General features: G+C 52.0%; 6 protein-coding genes across 6 annotated transcripts; 3 read left to right on the top strand and 3 right to left on the bottom strand.

The window, feature by feature from the left end:
- Positions 1-303: 303 nt before the first annotated feature.
- TIF32 (eukaryotic translation initiation factor 3 subunit A) lies at positions 304-4074 on the bottom strand. The gene is made up of 3 exons (XM_024471709.1): positions 3928-4074; positions 3660-3872; positions 304-3587 (listed from the first exon to the last, which is right to left on the bottom strand). Exons 1-3 carry the CDS (start codon positions 3979-3981, stop codon positions 657-659), a joined length of 3198 nt encoding a protein of 1065 aa, XP_024320612.1. The 5' UTR covers positions 3982-4074; the 3' UTR covers positions 304-656.
- A 139-nt stretch (positions 4075-4213) lies between these two features.
- On the top strand, positions 4214-5007 carry GNG1 (Guanine nucleotide-binding protein subunit gamma). The gene is made up of 2 exons (XM_024471710.1): positions 4214-4549; positions 4605-5007. Exons 1-2 carry the CDS (start codon positions 4392-4394, stop codon positions 4723-4725), a joined length of 279 nt encoding a protein of 92 aa, XP_024320540.1. The 5' UTR covers positions 4214-4391; the 3' UTR covers positions 4726-5007.
- On the top strand, positions 5008-7030 carry VC83_08151 (uncharacterized protein). Its single transcript, XM_024471711.1, has 3 exons — positions 5008-5579; positions 5767-5968; positions 6116-7030. The coding sequence occupies exons 1-3, from the start codon at positions 5484-5486 to the stop codon at positions 6544-6546; spliced, it is 729 nt and encodes a 242-aa protein (XP_024320539.1). The 5' UTR covers positions 5008-5483; the 3' UTR covers positions 6547-7030.
- Positions 7031-7828: 798 nt separating this feature from the next.
- Positions 7829-10311, bottom strand: VC83_08152 (uncharacterized protein; the record flags this gene model as incomplete). Its single annotated transcript, XM_024471712.1, has 4 exons — positions 7829-8630; positions 8690-9643; positions 9942-10168; positions 10239-10311. 3 exons carry the CDS (start codon positions 10309-10311, stop codon positions 8807-8809), a joined length of 1137 nt encoding a protein of 378 aa, XP_024320538.1. The 3' UTR covers positions 7829-8630; positions 8690-8806.
- A 1380-nt stretch (positions 10312-11691) lies between these two features.
- Positions 11692-12123, bottom strand: VC83_08153 (uncharacterized protein; the record flags this gene model as incomplete). The annotated part of the gene is made up of 2 exons (XM_024471713.1): positions 11692-11861; positions 12009-12123. The coding sequence occupies 2 exons, from the start codon at positions 12121-12123 to the stop codon at positions 11692-11694; spliced, it is 285 nt and encodes a 94-aa protein (XP_024320537.1).
- VC83_08154 (uncharacterized protein) lies at positions 11998-15396 on the top strand (the record flags this gene model as incomplete). The annotated part of the gene is made up of 3 exons (XM_024471714.1): positions 11998-12338; positions 12617-12825; positions 12883-15396. Exons 2-3 carry the CDS (start codon positions 12793-12795, stop codon positions 15394-15396), a joined length of 2547 nt encoding a protein of 848 aa, XP_024320544.1. The 5' UTR covers positions 11998-12338; positions 12617-12792.
- Positions 15397-15775: the final 379 nt, after the last annotated feature.

Consider the following 15775-nt stretch of genomic DNA (forward strand, 5'->3'; position numbering starts at 1 on the left):
TTGGTTGTCCTGTGAGGTGATGAGGTTTTGCTCATTTATTTTTTTAGGTGGTGTGGTGTGGTGTGATCTAAGGGGGGGTTAGGGGGGGTTAGGGGGGGTTGGGGAGGTTTAGGGAGAACTTGACTTCCACTCTCTCTAAAGTGCTTTCTATAGTAGTCGGCGCTGACCTTGAACGGTGAGTATAATGGTTTGGCAGTTGGGAATCTGACATCTGGCGAGTTAGTCTCCTCTCTAGACACATCCGGATTACAACTAACTTACTACTCTGATATGCTGCGTAGGACACGTGTGATTTTGTAGAGTGGAAAAATGAAATAATTTTTATTCTATTAAAATCACAAAACAGATCTCGTATCTGCATTCATTTCTGAACTATGCTAATCTCACTTTGGCACTCCATATCTCCCTTGGCGGCATCACCTCGACTTTTCTTTTCGGCTGGCCTCCAGCTTGTCAGCCTTTCCCCCCCACCCCCACCAACTCGCAATGCTCGCCACGTATCGACTACATTACAAAGCCCAAAAATAAACGCCAATATCAAAGAATGAAGAGAGACGAGTAGATAGAGCCTAGCCAAACGAGCTACTATGACCAACTATCCACCCACCCCCACCCGCAAAGCCCATGCAATATATTCCCTACGTTTCATCCGTAATCTAAGCCTTGTCGCGCAGATGCTTGGGGATGTACTTCCCAGCGCCACCGCTGGCCTTCAGTGGCTCAACTGGAGGCGCGGGAGACCTACTCTCGCGCTCGTTCTCGTTGCGATCGGTGCGGCCGCGGACTGGACCGGTTCCAGAGGCGGTGCGAGCGATAGCAGGAGCCTCGCGATCGCGGGACTCAGGCGCGGGAGAGGTGCCGGAGGCGGCTCTCGCGGCCTGCTTGTCTCTCCAGCTGGGCTTTGCGCCGGCGAGGGCAAGGCGAGGTGGGCCTGACGGGCGGTCGTTGGAGTCCGTGCGGGCGAAGGGAGCGGCGGGGGAGGCAGTGCGTTCAGATGGGACTTCTTGGCCTGCGGCTCTGAGGGCCTCCTTCTCTCTCCAGCCGAGCTTGGCACCGGCGAGTGGGAGAGGTGGGCGGCGGTCGCTTGAGGCGCTACGCTCTGGCTCTGCTGCGCGGACTGGGAGACCACCGGTGGCTCTGGCGCCTGCTCTGCGAGCAAGGGCCTCCTCTTCACGGCGGGCTTGGAGGGCAGCCTTCTCGACACCCTCTTGACGCTCCTTGTCACGCTGGGCCTTGAGCTCGGCGAACTCCTGTCTCCTGCGCTCCTCGCGAGCAGACTTCTCGGCGAGCTCAACAGCGGCGCGCTCCTCCTCCTCGCGAAGAATCCTCTCTTGCTCTTCACGCTCGCGCTTCTCGCGGATCTTGCGCTCCCTGTGCTCCTTGCGGCGCTGGTTGATTTGCTTCTCCAGCTCCTTCTCGGCATCACGACGGCGCTTCTCGAACTCGTCGTGCCTGCGGGCGACGACGTCGGTCTTGAACTCCTCGTAGATGGGTGTGATTCTTGTCAGTCTCTTCGACAGCTCGAGATCCTCGGCGTGCTTCGCCTGAGCATCCCGAAGGACCTGCGACTTGGTCTTGTTGTACGCCTCAAGATCACGCTTGCGCTGTTCCTCGTAGTCGGCTGGGAGCTTCTTGGCCTCCTCCTTTCTGAACGCACGCTCGATGTGATCGATACGCTTACCAGCAATTCTCAACTTCTCGCTGGTGTCGTTCTTCTCACGCTCAAGCTGGGCAAGCTTCATGGCGCGGAGGCGGTTACCATCAAGGTTGTCCAGGTCCTCAAGATCAATATCGAGAGCCTTGGTACCAATCTTGAGATCGGCAATCTGCTTCTTGAGCTCATCCTTGCGGACACGGTCGAGCTCAGCCTTCATGCGCTTCTCCTCACGCTCCTTCTGCTCCTGCGCAAGACGCTTGTCCTCAGCCTCTTGGAGTTGTGCGGCTCTGATCTTCTTCTTTGTCGCATCTTCCTTCTCCTTGCGAGCGATGATCTCGTTAGCTGCCTCCTTTCTCTTGTGGATGATCTCCTTGCGTGCCAAAGACTCGTGATGTTCTTGCTCAGCGCCGGCCTTAGCCTTTGCTAACGCAATATCGCGAGCCTTGACCCGGGCTTGGTTGTAGGAAGGATCCACATATTGGCAAGTGACGTAAAGAGACTTCGCAAGGCGGGTGAGTTGAGTGCGGACAATTTCTGAGGGAGTGCTTTGGAGGCGTTGGACGGATTGAGATTCCGTCTCGGCGGAGCCAGCGGCAGATCCGGTGTGGACAGCCTTCGCCGAAGAGAAGACATCGGTATCGAAGCTGAGGACACCAGTGGCGTGATCCAGTCGGATAGCAAGGTCACCCTTCTTGTTTCCGTTCATGATGAACTTCTCGATAGTGTCCCTTGAAACATCGAATGGCGCTGGGAAACGAGCAAGGTTCTCCACGAACTTCACATCCACAGTCTCATAAACCTGGGACAGTTGCTGGAATAGTCTGGTCAAGATAACCTGCTGGAGAGGAGCAATGTACTTGGCCATCTCCTCGTCGGCGCCGATCTTAGCCAGGATAGGGGAAATCTTCTGGCAGATCGAGAGAGGGTGGAAGTCCACTTCAAGGATGTTGTAAAGCGCGCGGATTTCTGGGCGGGCGCGGCTGAGGAGACCCTTGCTCATGGCATCCTTGAACAGGACCGCGCGGGTTGGCGCAGCGGACATGCCAAGAAGGTGTGTCAGGCGAGAGTTCTTGTTGTTCTTGGCTTGGTCAACATCGATCAAGGCTCCGCGGGATCTGGAGGTGCTGATGACAGGGATGGCCAAAGCAGACAACAGAACGAAGGAAGCGGCCTTGGTGAGATCGGCCTCCGATGCAGCTGGGTTTTCAGACTTCTTGCCCTGTCCTGACGCGACAATAGCAGCAGACTGGCGGAGAAGGTTGTAGTATCTGGACCAGGCAGCGGCGTGAAAAAGATAGTTCTCGCCGACCAAAAAGATGCGGGTAAGCTTCTCATAGTAGTTGGCCATCATGATGTTCTTCGGTGGGCGCTTGCTGAGGTTAAGGAGGGTGTGGATGTCCTCAACACTGCGGAAAGCCTCTTGCCACAGCTCGAGCTCAACCGCAACATTCAGCTGCTGGAAACGCGTCTCCAAATGGCGCTGGAGAGTGTCTGGGTCGTTCAGGTTGATGGCGTGCATCTGCTGAGCGGAGTACTTGGCAGCAGTCTGGACGTGATTCCTCAGAAGCTCACAGAGTCTGCGGAACTCGGTCTTGCGCGCGTATTTCTGGCAGAAGGCAAATGCCTGCATGGCAGTGCTCTGATACATAATTTCCAAGCGAGCATTGTTGCGGAGGATGTCGAGAACAGTGCGGTATGTCTCCCACAGGAACTTCAACCAAGGAGTGACGATGGCTCGATCTGTGCGGTCGCGAGACTGCTCGCCGGATACGATGGACAGGAGAATCGACTCTGGGGTTTCGCTGGCCTCGAGATCATCGACACTGGCGGTTGCTTGGGTAGTCTCGAGGGTGCTCTGGATCTCATCTGCCTTGGCCTGAGCCTCCTGGACCTTGGTCTCCGCAAGTTCGATAAATTTCTTGAGGACGAGCTATAAAATTAGACGTTAGCGCCCAGTCCCTTATTGACGCGATTTAATCCTCCGGAGTATGCTGAGCCTTACCTCGATGGTTCCGACGTTGGTGTTCTGGCTAATATTTTTGTACTGGTATAGGGCGTCCTTCGCGAGTTTTCCCTTCTTTTGTTCCACGGACTGCTCCACCAACAGGAGCATCACCGGCTCCAGCGACGCGATCGGAACATTTCTGGATCTCTTCGAAGTGATGTGTTCATGGAGAAGAACTAGGGCAGCTGAAGGCTGTCCAACTCCCATCAACTGTAACCATTAGTTAGCAATAGCGCGGTGGCAAGGATCCTCTCTATGAACGCACCTCATGCGCCCTCTTCAATACGTTCTCCGGCTTTTGATGCGGCGGAGGAGGCATGCTGGGCGAGCTCGTGTTGATCGATGATCGAAACTCGTGTAGTTGTCCCAGAGGCTGTGGTCTTGTCGAGAATCGTCGAGAATCGTCAGAATCGTCGCGTTACTTCAATTTTGCAGTTGTGTGAATCGAGCTGGTCAAGGGCTTACCGAAACGCTAAACCATAATAGGACTGACCCCTTCGAAATACATTGGCGGCGTGACTTCAGTACGCATCTAATATTACAGGCGGATACTCTTCACTAAGTTACTCTGTGAGATTGCAAAGCTCCCATGCTCTTCAGCACCAGCCCGACGCCGCAACTCCAAACATCATAAGAACTGCCCTCAATTAATTATTCCGACGAAGAACGAAGAGCAACCTTCTCTACCCGACACCCGCATCGTCATCGTTCAATCGAGCCATCGCTAACATGGGCTACGCATCTCGCGACGCGGCGGACCCGAGCCAAATCAAGAAGAACAAGCAGTCAATGGCAGACCTGAAGCTACGCCGTCTCACTGAATTGAACAATCGTTTACGAGAGGACCTCGAGCGCGAGCGCATTCCAGTTTCCCAAGCCGCGAGGAGGTACGAATTGCTCACTTACCCCCTTCCCGACCGATCATCCCACTAACTTGCTCAGCATCATTGCCTACACTGATACGACACGCGATTTCATGGTTCCATCCGTTTGGGGACCAGTCGACAAGAAGGACGATCCATACACGCCACAACCGACCGGAGGGTGCTGCGTGGTGATGTGAGGAGGGGAATACGAATAATGGAGGCGTTTTGGCCTGGCGTCATGAATTTAGCTGCTCGATAATCTGGAGAAAAACAAAGGAAACACAGAAGAGGAAGGCGAGCGAGCGAGCATGGGATACCCGAAAGGATACTGCCCACAAACAAACAAAGATTTCATACTACAACGACGGGGGCCCGAGGACAATTTCTCGTGGCGGAGGGCGTCCATTTTGCCACCACACTTACGATTATGGCTCTTTTTTTACGTCGCTTTCTTGTAACTATATAGGGTGGGAAAACCAATTGATTTAAGTTATTGGCTACATATCTCCTGATGGATTGAGTTCGTGATGACTGTGATTGGTAATTGTGCGCGAAGGAGACTGAGGCCACGGAAGCATCGGACGAGCGCTGAGGCCTCCAATGGAGCTTCCAACGACCTAAAGCTGAATCTCCCGTATCACTTCATTATAGTTTCTTATTCTTTATCCATATGCACTGCGCGTTTCTTGCTCTCGAAGTTCTGGGCCAACTCCTAAAAGTGGCCCCGTTTTTCGCATAAGCACTAACGAAGATTAGCAAATGGTGACATGCATATGGCGTCCAACGAACCACAGCCACAGAGTCCAACTAAATCCTTCTTTTGCCAATTTCCAGAAGCCTAAAGCACCATTAAGGAGAACGTAATTTAACTTTCAATCGTTCATCTGAAGTTTCTAATCCTCATTCTTTGTTTCGACGGACATTCCCAAATCAGCTCGGCATCAAAGCACTCATCATGGAAGCTCCAAAAGGCCTCGCAGCTTCTGCTCCCCATCCGCGGATTGTTATCAAGTTCTGTACACAGTGCAAATGGATGCTTCGGGCTGCCTATGTATGTTCAAGCAAGCAGATTTCTTTTATATAACTGCAGTGTCTCGGAGAGAACCCTGACACACGTGACTACGTCATTGCCTCCCTCATATAGGAATTTTATGCTCGCCTGCTGGTCCCTTATTTATTCAGTTTATATATTGCAATCATAATTGGTTACATTGACTCATTATTCTAATTATTCGCAGTTTGCACAAGAACTACTCTCCACCTTCTCGACGGACTTGGGTGAAGTTGCTCTTCAACCAGCGACTGGCGGAGTCTTCTCAATCGAGATATTCTACAGTACCACACCCAACTCTACTACCCAAGCTGAGACAGGGACGGTAACAAGCGTGACTGTGGAATCTAAGCTATTATGGGACCGAAAAACCGAGGGAGGTTTCCCTGGTATGTTTCTTCTCCGGATGCACCACCAGAGGTTTTTGGTTACTCCTTTCTGTGTTTACAAAAACACCATAGGTGTCATTGGTGAAAAATAAAGAGGAGGGAGAATACAAAAATATTGTACTTGGCACAATGCTAACCTATAACTAGAAATCAAAGATATCAAACGCCGAGTGCGAGATATCATAGATCCAAACCGAGACCTCGGCCACGTCGACGGCAAAAAGAAAGCCATCAGTCCCAGCGCCGAAACCCCCACACTAGAGGTCACGACAGCCGCGACAGCCACGACCACGACAGGGGGTTCTACAGCCCCCGAAATGAGCCTTCGAGATTTTATAGCCGCAGGGGCCTCAATTGGCGGTGTCACTAGTTCAGGCCGCGGCGGCGCAGAAGAGGGAGTGCTGGAGCATGATCAGTTGACTTTGGAAGCACAGCCGGGAGGTGGGAGGTATAAAATAGTTGCGGGGGAGACTGGAACTATGGAGGATGAGGTGGGGACTAAAGGTGTGATTTGTGATACGGCCTACGATGAGAAGAAGAGGAATCCGGATGGGACGATTTGTGAGGATTGCTCTTGAGGGAATGGACGGGGTTTTATGGGAAGTACGTGTCGTGACTGGATGTGGGAGAAATGAAGGTTATGAATTATGGATTGGCGGTGTTGGTCAACTGGATGTGACGTACAACGTAGTCTGTATGTAAGAGAGAATCCCATGACATGGACATTAAGGGATGATAAAAGGGGCAAAGTGATTATTTCTAATTAGCACGCTCAGATTGCATAGCTCTCATTTCCTTATCTGCGGATAGAGGTGACCTTCACATTTGAGGAGGTTAGTGAGGATGAGGGTGAAGAGGAAGGGATGAAGGGGTGAAAGGTTGGGGAATGCGCATGCTATAAGTTGAAAATGGATTCGGCGATATATGCTGGAGAGGAAGTCGGCGAAGATAGATTCTGGAGAGGAAGTCAGTGAGGATAGAGGCTGGGGAGGAGGTTGGCAAGGATAGAGGCTATGGAGGAGGTCAGTCAGTATAGACACAGAGGAAGAGGTCAACGAGGATAGGGCGCTTCAGTAAAAATAATATTGCATTCGTCCTTTATTTTTGACGCGGATAATATGCATCAGCCAAACCTAGGTTTGGATGCCACTTCCTATGGTACACTAAATTCCAGGCCAACATACAGTATCAGCCCATTGCTCCTACCTCATAAACCAGCCCCATCGCTCTCCCAAATATTTCGACAAAGGCCATAAACTGTTTTATTAGACGCCAACACAAACGTAACCATGAACACCGCAAAACGAAGAACCCAGGTTGATACCGAACAAGAAACCGAGCAAGCAATGGCACCGAATACCCAGGGTTGCAAAATGTGCAAGTATATGTCTTATGTATGCAGCTAGACTTCCAATACTATACCATCAAAAATACTAGCCGACAGAATTACCCAAGGATGACCTGCGACTGGAGAGACGCCAGAATGGCGAAGCTCCACCAGGCGATTCAGGCATATAACCAGGCCGTTCTTGATTACTGGTTGTCCGTGGTCGAAGCTTTTTATTCTGGTCATCTTAATGATTGCATCGGCTTTCCATTTATACAAGAATGGTTTCACCATTGTAAATTTGTGTAGTCATCATTGCACTCGGGGGGGTGGTGAGATTACCTTAACACAACGGCGAATAGAGTACTTTTGCGATGTAGAAGCATCAATGAGAGATTGAACCGCAGCTTTGCAAAACTAGAAATTGACAGCTATAAGAATTACAGTCCCTAAGTGACCGGGAGCCTTCATTTTACTTACAGTTGCTATGACCACTTACGGGAGGGATAGAGTCTAGGGAGTATTGCCTGACATCTTAATAATTATTATGCACAGTGGTTTCTTTCCGTGGGGAACATGGGGTTTTATCAGGAGTAGATTGATGGGGGGATTATGAATACAGCAAGCTGTTTCTGTTTCTGACATTATCACTCATCGTGAAAGTTTTAACTGCCGTTGCCACCCCCAGTATACTACATCTGTGCTGCAGCGCTAAACTTCGTATCTGCCACGGGCAACCGAATCTGTCAAACCTTGGAACAACGAAGTCAAGATTAACGCCCTGTTTCTTCCGAGAAGCAGGGCGAGGGGTGACACTACAACTACGTGGATCCCCAACTCCGTATTATGGAGACAGACGGCTCAGCGAACACCATCTGCTTCTAACTGTTAGTTAGAAGCCTTGCAATGCTCTACTACCCCAATGACAGCACTTGGCAGATTTCGCAGTCGATCTCCAGACCGATCTTTGGTCATGCCCATCCTTATACTAACGTCCTACGTCCTACTACTGTGCAATGATGTCGTCTCAAGCCATCAAGCCACCCCACGCTATCCTCGCCTAGTCTTGGCATCTGATTATGCAGGTTCGCTTAAACGGGCGAGCGAGTGACGCATGTGATATCTATATCCCAGCAGTGTGGTGCTCCCACCAGTGTCGCCGCACCGCGATTGCCCCTCACCATTGGTAAGGAAATGTCGTCCGCATTCCTCATGATTGGCCTTATCGCATCCTCGCCGGCCCGAAGTCGGAATTGAGATGCGCGCGCCCTTCGAAATCCTGGGTGGTGGTTCATGGGGGGTATGGAACCAATCAAGACGTCGGCGTCTGGGTATCTTTGCCCTGTCAGTATGGGCCTCTGCTCCCTCGCTTGGGCAATTACTCTGATACATACACATAATCGACATCTTGGACCCCAAAATGCGCCAGTAGAGCCGTCAGATACGGCACAACCCAGGATGTAACCTGCCCTGCAAGTGTCTGCACCCGTTCCCTTGCGCTCCAGGAATTCCTAGCACCAGTTCCATTTTGTGGAAAGGCGCCGGAACCGCGGGGGTGCCATGGCGCGGTGGTCCGGACGGCTGTGCGTCATTCTGGGAGTGCCCCGAGTCGGATAACTGTCAGTACCGTGTACAATAAATAACTGTATTGTTGCGCGGGGAAATTTTTGATGAAGTGGTGGGGGGACGAGGGCTGTAAACCCACTGCAGCATCTATACGCGAGGTACGGAGTAGACTCTACATGTGGAATTAATTTAAGGTTGTGTATGGTCGAGTGTATGGTCGAGTGTATGGTCGGCGACTGCGAACCGAACTCGCGGATTCGGGCCTCCTCACCGCCAGACACGGCATGAGTGAACCACAATGCAGTGCTGCGCGCTGGGACGGCCTCCGGCGAACCAGCTCGACTTGGAGCGATGGAGGGGAGAGTGAGGGGTCGTTCTTGAGGGGTCGTTCTTGAGGGGTCGTTCTTGAGGGGTCGTTCTTGAGGGGTCGTTCTTGAGGGGTCGTTCTTGAGGGGTCGTTCTTGAGGGGTCGTTCTTGAGGGGTCGTTCTTGAGGGGTCGTTCTTGAGGGGTCGTTCTTGAGGGGTCGTTCTTGAGGGGTCGTTCTTGAGGGGTCGTTCTTGAGGGGTCGTTCTTGAGGGGTCGTTCTTGAGGGGTCGTTCTTGAGGGGTCGTTCTTGAGGGGTCGTTCTTGAGGGGTCGTTCTTGAGGGGTCGTTCTTGAGGGGTCGTTCTTGAGGAGCGGCTCGCTGCGAGTGGGATGTTGCATGTGCAAGGTGGGATCTGTGATGCCAAGGGCCGCCGACGAGCTTGCGCCGGCGGTGAGATGCAACCTTTACGAAGGACTAAGATGCTTTCTGTCTCTGTGATCCGCGCTCTCCGCTTCATCTGACACAAACTCAGTGGTGAGAGCGACCCCCAGATCTGCAACTAAGGAGTGCGGGTCCAACCGGATAAAAGCCGTTTGGTTTGCTGCAACAGGGAGGAGCATGCTGCGCGGCATTTACACATAATCTGTGCGTACTGGCCTCATAAATGACAGATAGCCCTCCTGGCCAATCGCAGGGCAAGACCGCACGCTCTGCTCCTCAGAGGCTATAAGACTGCTATATCGCGACGAATCTGTGCGTCGTTCGCCCATACAAACGCCGACCTAACACTATTTTGCTCTGGCTTCAAGAGAAACGTTTGGAGTTTGAGAGTTAGTATCGTCGTGTACGCGGTGACATCATTGCCAGAAACGGGACGAATGGCATCTATCGCACCTGACACCCCAATGGCCATGAAGGTGGGCTGGCCCAGTAGCTGGAGAGTGTGGGTATTGAAAATGAGGAGTGGTAGGAAGTTGCATTTTGGTACGGCGACGGGCTCTGCATGTGTAGTAGCCCTCACCTACAAACGATCACGCTCTCCGAGTGGGTGTGGTCGTCGGCGGCATACCCGAGCTCGTCGTCGCTGCAGGCGCTGACGGAATCGCAAGAAAGTCAAGCGGTGGGAGCGAGACGCAAGCCATTTTTCTCTCAAGTGTCACCCAGCAGCTGTGGAACAGAATACTTTTCTGGTACACAAGAGCACAGGTGCCGGACAGAGTTGAATTTAGACAGTTCTGAATGAAGACAAATGCCTCCCTCCCAGCGATGAGACAATTCGGGCCCATGATTGGCGCTGCTAGCCAACAACTTTGGGAGATTTGATGGCTATCATCCTCCTGCGTACTGCCTGTCGCGATCCATCGCTTCGTGACTGGCTGACATGCAGCCCATACCCATGCCACACGGCCTTGGTGGATATGTAAGGGAAAGGTGTGGGGTTGTCTCAAGTTGTGGGCTTGCGCTTGGCTGCTGAACGGGACAACTTTGGGAAATGATATCGAGAAACAGGAAACAAAAGCCACACGGGTGTTTGAGGATGAGGATGGCAACCATTCACTTTGGATGGGAGAACCCCGTCTGCATTATCGACAATCACCGAGTGATCATTGCTACACGGGAGCTTCTTGAGAGGCTTCCTTGCCAACCCCATGTATTTATGGGCTTGGGGTGAATAAGAGTAGTCGAGTAGATATACCACGAACATCCCCGTTTTCCGCCTCAGCTTTTTATTGCGAGGTGGGGGTAAGCCGGACGATGAGGGCGATCTTATTGTAGTCAGTACTGAGTGTGTTGCGTGTGTATGTGCATGTGTGCGTGACTTTGCGGCTTCGTAATCTGTCGCTGGTGCTGACATCTGAACACGCCTCCATTGCCCGTCATCTCCAGCTTCTTCTTGTTAGAGAAAGGGGGTTCGTAGTATTCGAGTATCCTGACTTGCCGCCAAAGTCTCCAAAACTGTGAATAGCTTCAATGACAACTCGGCTGTGTTACTCCACCGGTACATGCTCCTCCGTCAGTAGAGGGTACATGCGCCCCTTTCGATATTGTCGATCGCTACCGCACTGCTGTCGGTGTAACTGGATGGAGATCACTGGCGTATATGTTTCAGAAGTGGCAGTGTGATTCTTCGCATGAAGGGACATCGCTGGTACTGACCGACTGTTAAAGCACTCCTCCATAGGCGTACATATATCTGCAGCTACGGAGGAGTACGTGAAACTGGGCGTATAGTCCTCTGGTCCTCTCAAGAGGGTGGCGCGTAATAAGATCCGATAGTAGATAGTAGAGGATTTCAGCTCTGATCTGGTGCATACTGTCTTAAGATAATAAGCCATAGTAACCCATACTGCACCTCGCAATTTCGAAAGGTTATTGTACTGGGCTGTACTGCGACTACAAATATACTGGAACTGTACTGCACTGCACCTGCACAGTACCCCATCCATGCCGCAGTACACACTACAAACATTTTTTATATTGCCAGCTCCTCGATCTTTTACCCTATACTACCAACCATTACTCTACCGGCAAAAACCGAAACTCTCAGCATCCTGATCCTCATCCTGATCCTGATCCTCATCCTGATCCTGATCCTCATCCTGATCCTGATCCTCATCCTGATCCTGATCCTCATCCTGATCTATCCTGATCCTCATCCTGATCCTCATCCCGAGTTTGCATCCCTCCCCAGCTGGATATACTGCCTGAGTTTGCATCCCTCCCCAGCTGGATATACTGGCTACTGGCTACTGGCTACTGGCTACTGGCTACTGGCTACTGGCTACTGGCTACTGGCTTCACTGGCTACTGGCTACTGGCTTCACTGGCTACTGGCTACTGGCTTCACTGGCCTGCAAGTGGTGGCTGGGATCCCTCGTTAGCTGCAGCACACCGTGCACTAAGGACCCTTGAGTAGACTGCGTCTCCACCGACCTCGCTGCTGCAGCGTACATCACCGTGCACCCCTTCCCCCCCCCCAACGTCTGCGCTTATTTGGCGGTGTGCCCAGCGAATCCTTTACCAAGTGAAATTTGCTATATACATGAGCAACAGCCTTGTCGCTTCTCGTCGAACCTCCCTTCCCTTTGCAGAGAGACCTGTGTGCTGTTGCGTCGACGGGGTATTTCTCGGTGTCGTTGCATAATAGATCCAGTGGATCTATACACTGGTAAGTGAAAGATTTCTCTCCTTATTGCGATAAACATAAGCTTGTTCTTGTTTGAAGTTCAGACCCGCGCGCTCGTGGACTGTTGTGCAGCCCCACGACTCGCCCGTGTCTTGGAGCCCTTTCGATGCCATGATCAGTCATCGCGCGAGGTCAAGCTCTTCGCATGAGGTGTGCGTAATACTCCCGAGTCCTGGGGCAGGCTCTCTTCTCGCCAACCTAACGTTTTCCTGCACCCTTGATCTCAACTGGGCTCTTGCTAATCTTTGTCTCAACCGCAGGTTAGGTCAGCCTCTACTGACACTCTGGGACTCTTGTGGTTGCGCCATAAGGAGTATCTCTGGCGAGGCTGGGTAATACAGCGTCGACAGTGTACTACCAGTGGACAACCGATAGTATATAGTCTTCATGTCGAAGTCTACGCGCGGTTGAAGTCTGCGTCTTCTCTTCGGCCGGGATGGACACTGAAGATGGGCAGCTGTTCGTAAAGGTACACACACACACCCGAATTGTCTACGATTTAATTAGAACTGACGGCCTCCTCTAGAACCTCGCCCAATTTGTTCGAACTCATGAGAAAGCTCTCGCAAATGCTCTCCAACTACGAAAACAACAATCACCCGGGCATGGCCGGTCACAAAGCCACTATGGGGCGTTGGGAGTCCCCTCCAGCACATCAACAACGATCATCAGCCCACCGTCGTCGTCGGCATCATCGACCCTGACATCGAGCACACTTGCTGCTGCGCTCTCACTACCATACCTAAATTTTGCAAGCCATAACATCAAACCAGCGAAGCTCGCCCTCACGCCGCATCATCTATTCTACCTCCTTTCGCGATTCGAAGATTTTGGGATACTTGTTGGGCCTATGAACGTGCGACTGGAAAGTCTACACTCCGATACTTCCGCAAACTATGTCTCCTTCCTTGGAAAGTCACAAAATCCAAAGAGCGGCTCCGACCATGGCTCTATACACTCTGTTTCAAGCATGCGAAGCGTCATGTCGGGCATGACGTCGCTATGGTCTGGCTTTAGCCTCAGGGGTGCAAGCTCTGCTGCCAAAATCGAGAGACAACTGGCTGCGAACAGGGAGGACCTCAAATACCTATACTCAGCCTTCACCAAGATCCCCTGTCTTCGATTGACACCCGATCGCCGTGCGAGACTGATCTCTGGATACGAGGAGTTTCCCTTCGATACTGCCGTTCCTCTGATTGCTTTCAAGAACCTAAGCGCTTTGGAGATTAGTGATATCGATATCAGACAATTTTTTGGCTGGGACAGATTGGCGGAACAGCTTCGCAGCTTAACCATCAAGCGGGCCTCGATAGAAGATCCGGGGGATTTACTGATCGACATAGTTTTGGATGACATGGATAAGAGGCGCCGGCGGTCGTCGAAGGCTCAATCATCACCTATCTCACCTTGGGCACCAAATATTAGTCCTAAAAGGAGTCCAACTATACCTCATGCGGAACTTGTTCACTCGAATTCTGCGCCAGGATCACCAGACTCGCGAGTCGGCAGCCCCGAGAATCGCGAGTCCCGGGCGATGCACCACAGCGACTTCGGTCTCGGCCGCTCTGCTTCTGGAGACTTGACATCGCTTACGAAGAACAACCGCCCCAGAAGCAGCTCACCAGTCCGGCCCACAAGCTCGAGGACTGGGTCTGCCCACGGCCATGTCCGCGGATCGCACAAAGTGAAACGATCTGGATCCAACAGCTCCCATTCAAGCACATCCGATACTTGGTATAACCCGAGAGGTAGTAGCTTCAACATCTTGTCAACGTGCATCCTGCCATCCACGAAATGGCGATTCCTCAAGCATCTTAGTCTGGCGGACAACTCCCTCACATCGATCTCTGCTACGGGTCTAATGCCACTAGCCAACACCCTTAACTCTCTGGATCTATCCTCGAATTTATTTTCGCAGATCCCCGATTCCCTCGCATCTCTGACAGCTTTACGGGCTCTTAATCTCTCCAATTGCATGATTGATTCTCTCCACTCCCTGACACGCAACCCACTTCCTGCCATCACTGCCTTGAACCTCAGGGGGAACCGCTTGATGTCATTAGCTGGAGTAGAACGACTGTACCCACTGGAACGCCTAGACCTTAGAGACAACAGGCTCACGGATCCTACTGAGCTTGCCAGGCTGACTGGAATCCCGGAATTGAAGGAGATTTGGGTTGGCGGAAATCCATTCACCAAGACCCATCCAAATTACCGAGTTACCATCTTCAACTTATTCCGAAATTCGCCTGGGTTTACCGAGGACATGATAATTGACGCTTCCGGCCCAGGGTATAACGAGAGGAGACAACTCGTGGAGCGCGTTCCTGAGCGTGAAAACGTTCCCGTGGTGAAGCCATTGCCACCACTACCTACTGTTGTAGATATTACGAAGCCGGCGATTATATATGATTCTCCCAAGGAAGCTTCAGTGCTACGCAAGGAAAGACCCCAACCAAACACAGCGGCTAGCGATGTTTATACAAGCTCGTCTCGTCGGAGAAGGACGCCAAAGCGAAGAATCGTTGACCTATCCACGTCCGAGATGTCGCCAAATAAGCCCAAGCCACCAGTGGTATTGAAGTCCGAGGAACCAATCCCAGGAACGGCAGGGTCCGATAGTGGTTATGGTGTCAGTCCTGACACAGAGCCATCCCATATTATACCCGACTATACACCTCCACGACCGCAGCGTACATTCAGCCAACCCGACATATTGCCTCGCCTCGATACAACTACCACCCCTCAACTCCTTCCCGCGGAGAGACCCTTAGAAGAATCGACCATTTCGCTGCCATTCCTCGACACCCAAGACTGGAGTGTCAGCGGCGAAATGTACCGAAAGAAAATCGAGGCTCTCCGCAACGAGGCTGGCAGCGGCTGGCTCAGCGTCCTGAGCGAAGAAGGCTGGGAATCACAGAAGCCGCCCGCCCACCACCCTCCGGGCGATTTCAGCCCCGCGAGCACCATCCGGCCGAGCTCGACCACCCCTCGGCCACGCAGTCAACAGACGATACAGAGTGGTCGCACGCTCGGCTGAGAAAAGCCCCGCGTGCGGATCGCCTGATACATAAGATATCAGTCTTCTGTACTACATCCCGCAAAAAAGATTCCACTTCATTGTCAAAGCATATTTTTGTGTAGGAATTTCTTCGTCGGGCATTTTCGCTAGTTTTTTTTGTTTTTTAGATGCGAGTTTTTACTTCACGTCTGTCGTTGTCGTTTTTTGCGGTTTTTAGGAGCATAGCATTGGGATTGGGATGGGATGGGCGGAGGTCGCTTTTGAGAAAGTTTTTGACTTATTGATTTTTTTTTTTGCGCGCTGGGTTGAGTTTGGCGGTTTGCTCTTGAGTGATTCGGGTCCAAGAGTGGCGGGACAGGTAGTTGCTGCATCCATTGCCCCGGAGCTGATCCTGGGC

This window comes from Pseudogymnoascus destructans (assembly GCF_001641265.1).
Source record: "Pseudogymnoascus destructans isolate 20631-21 unplaced genomic scaffold scaffold_25, whole genome shotgun sequence".
Classification (NCBI taxonomy): Eukaryota; Fungi; Ascomycota; class Leotiomycetes; order Thelebolales; family Thelebolaceae; genus Pseudogymnoascus; species Pseudogymnoascus destructans.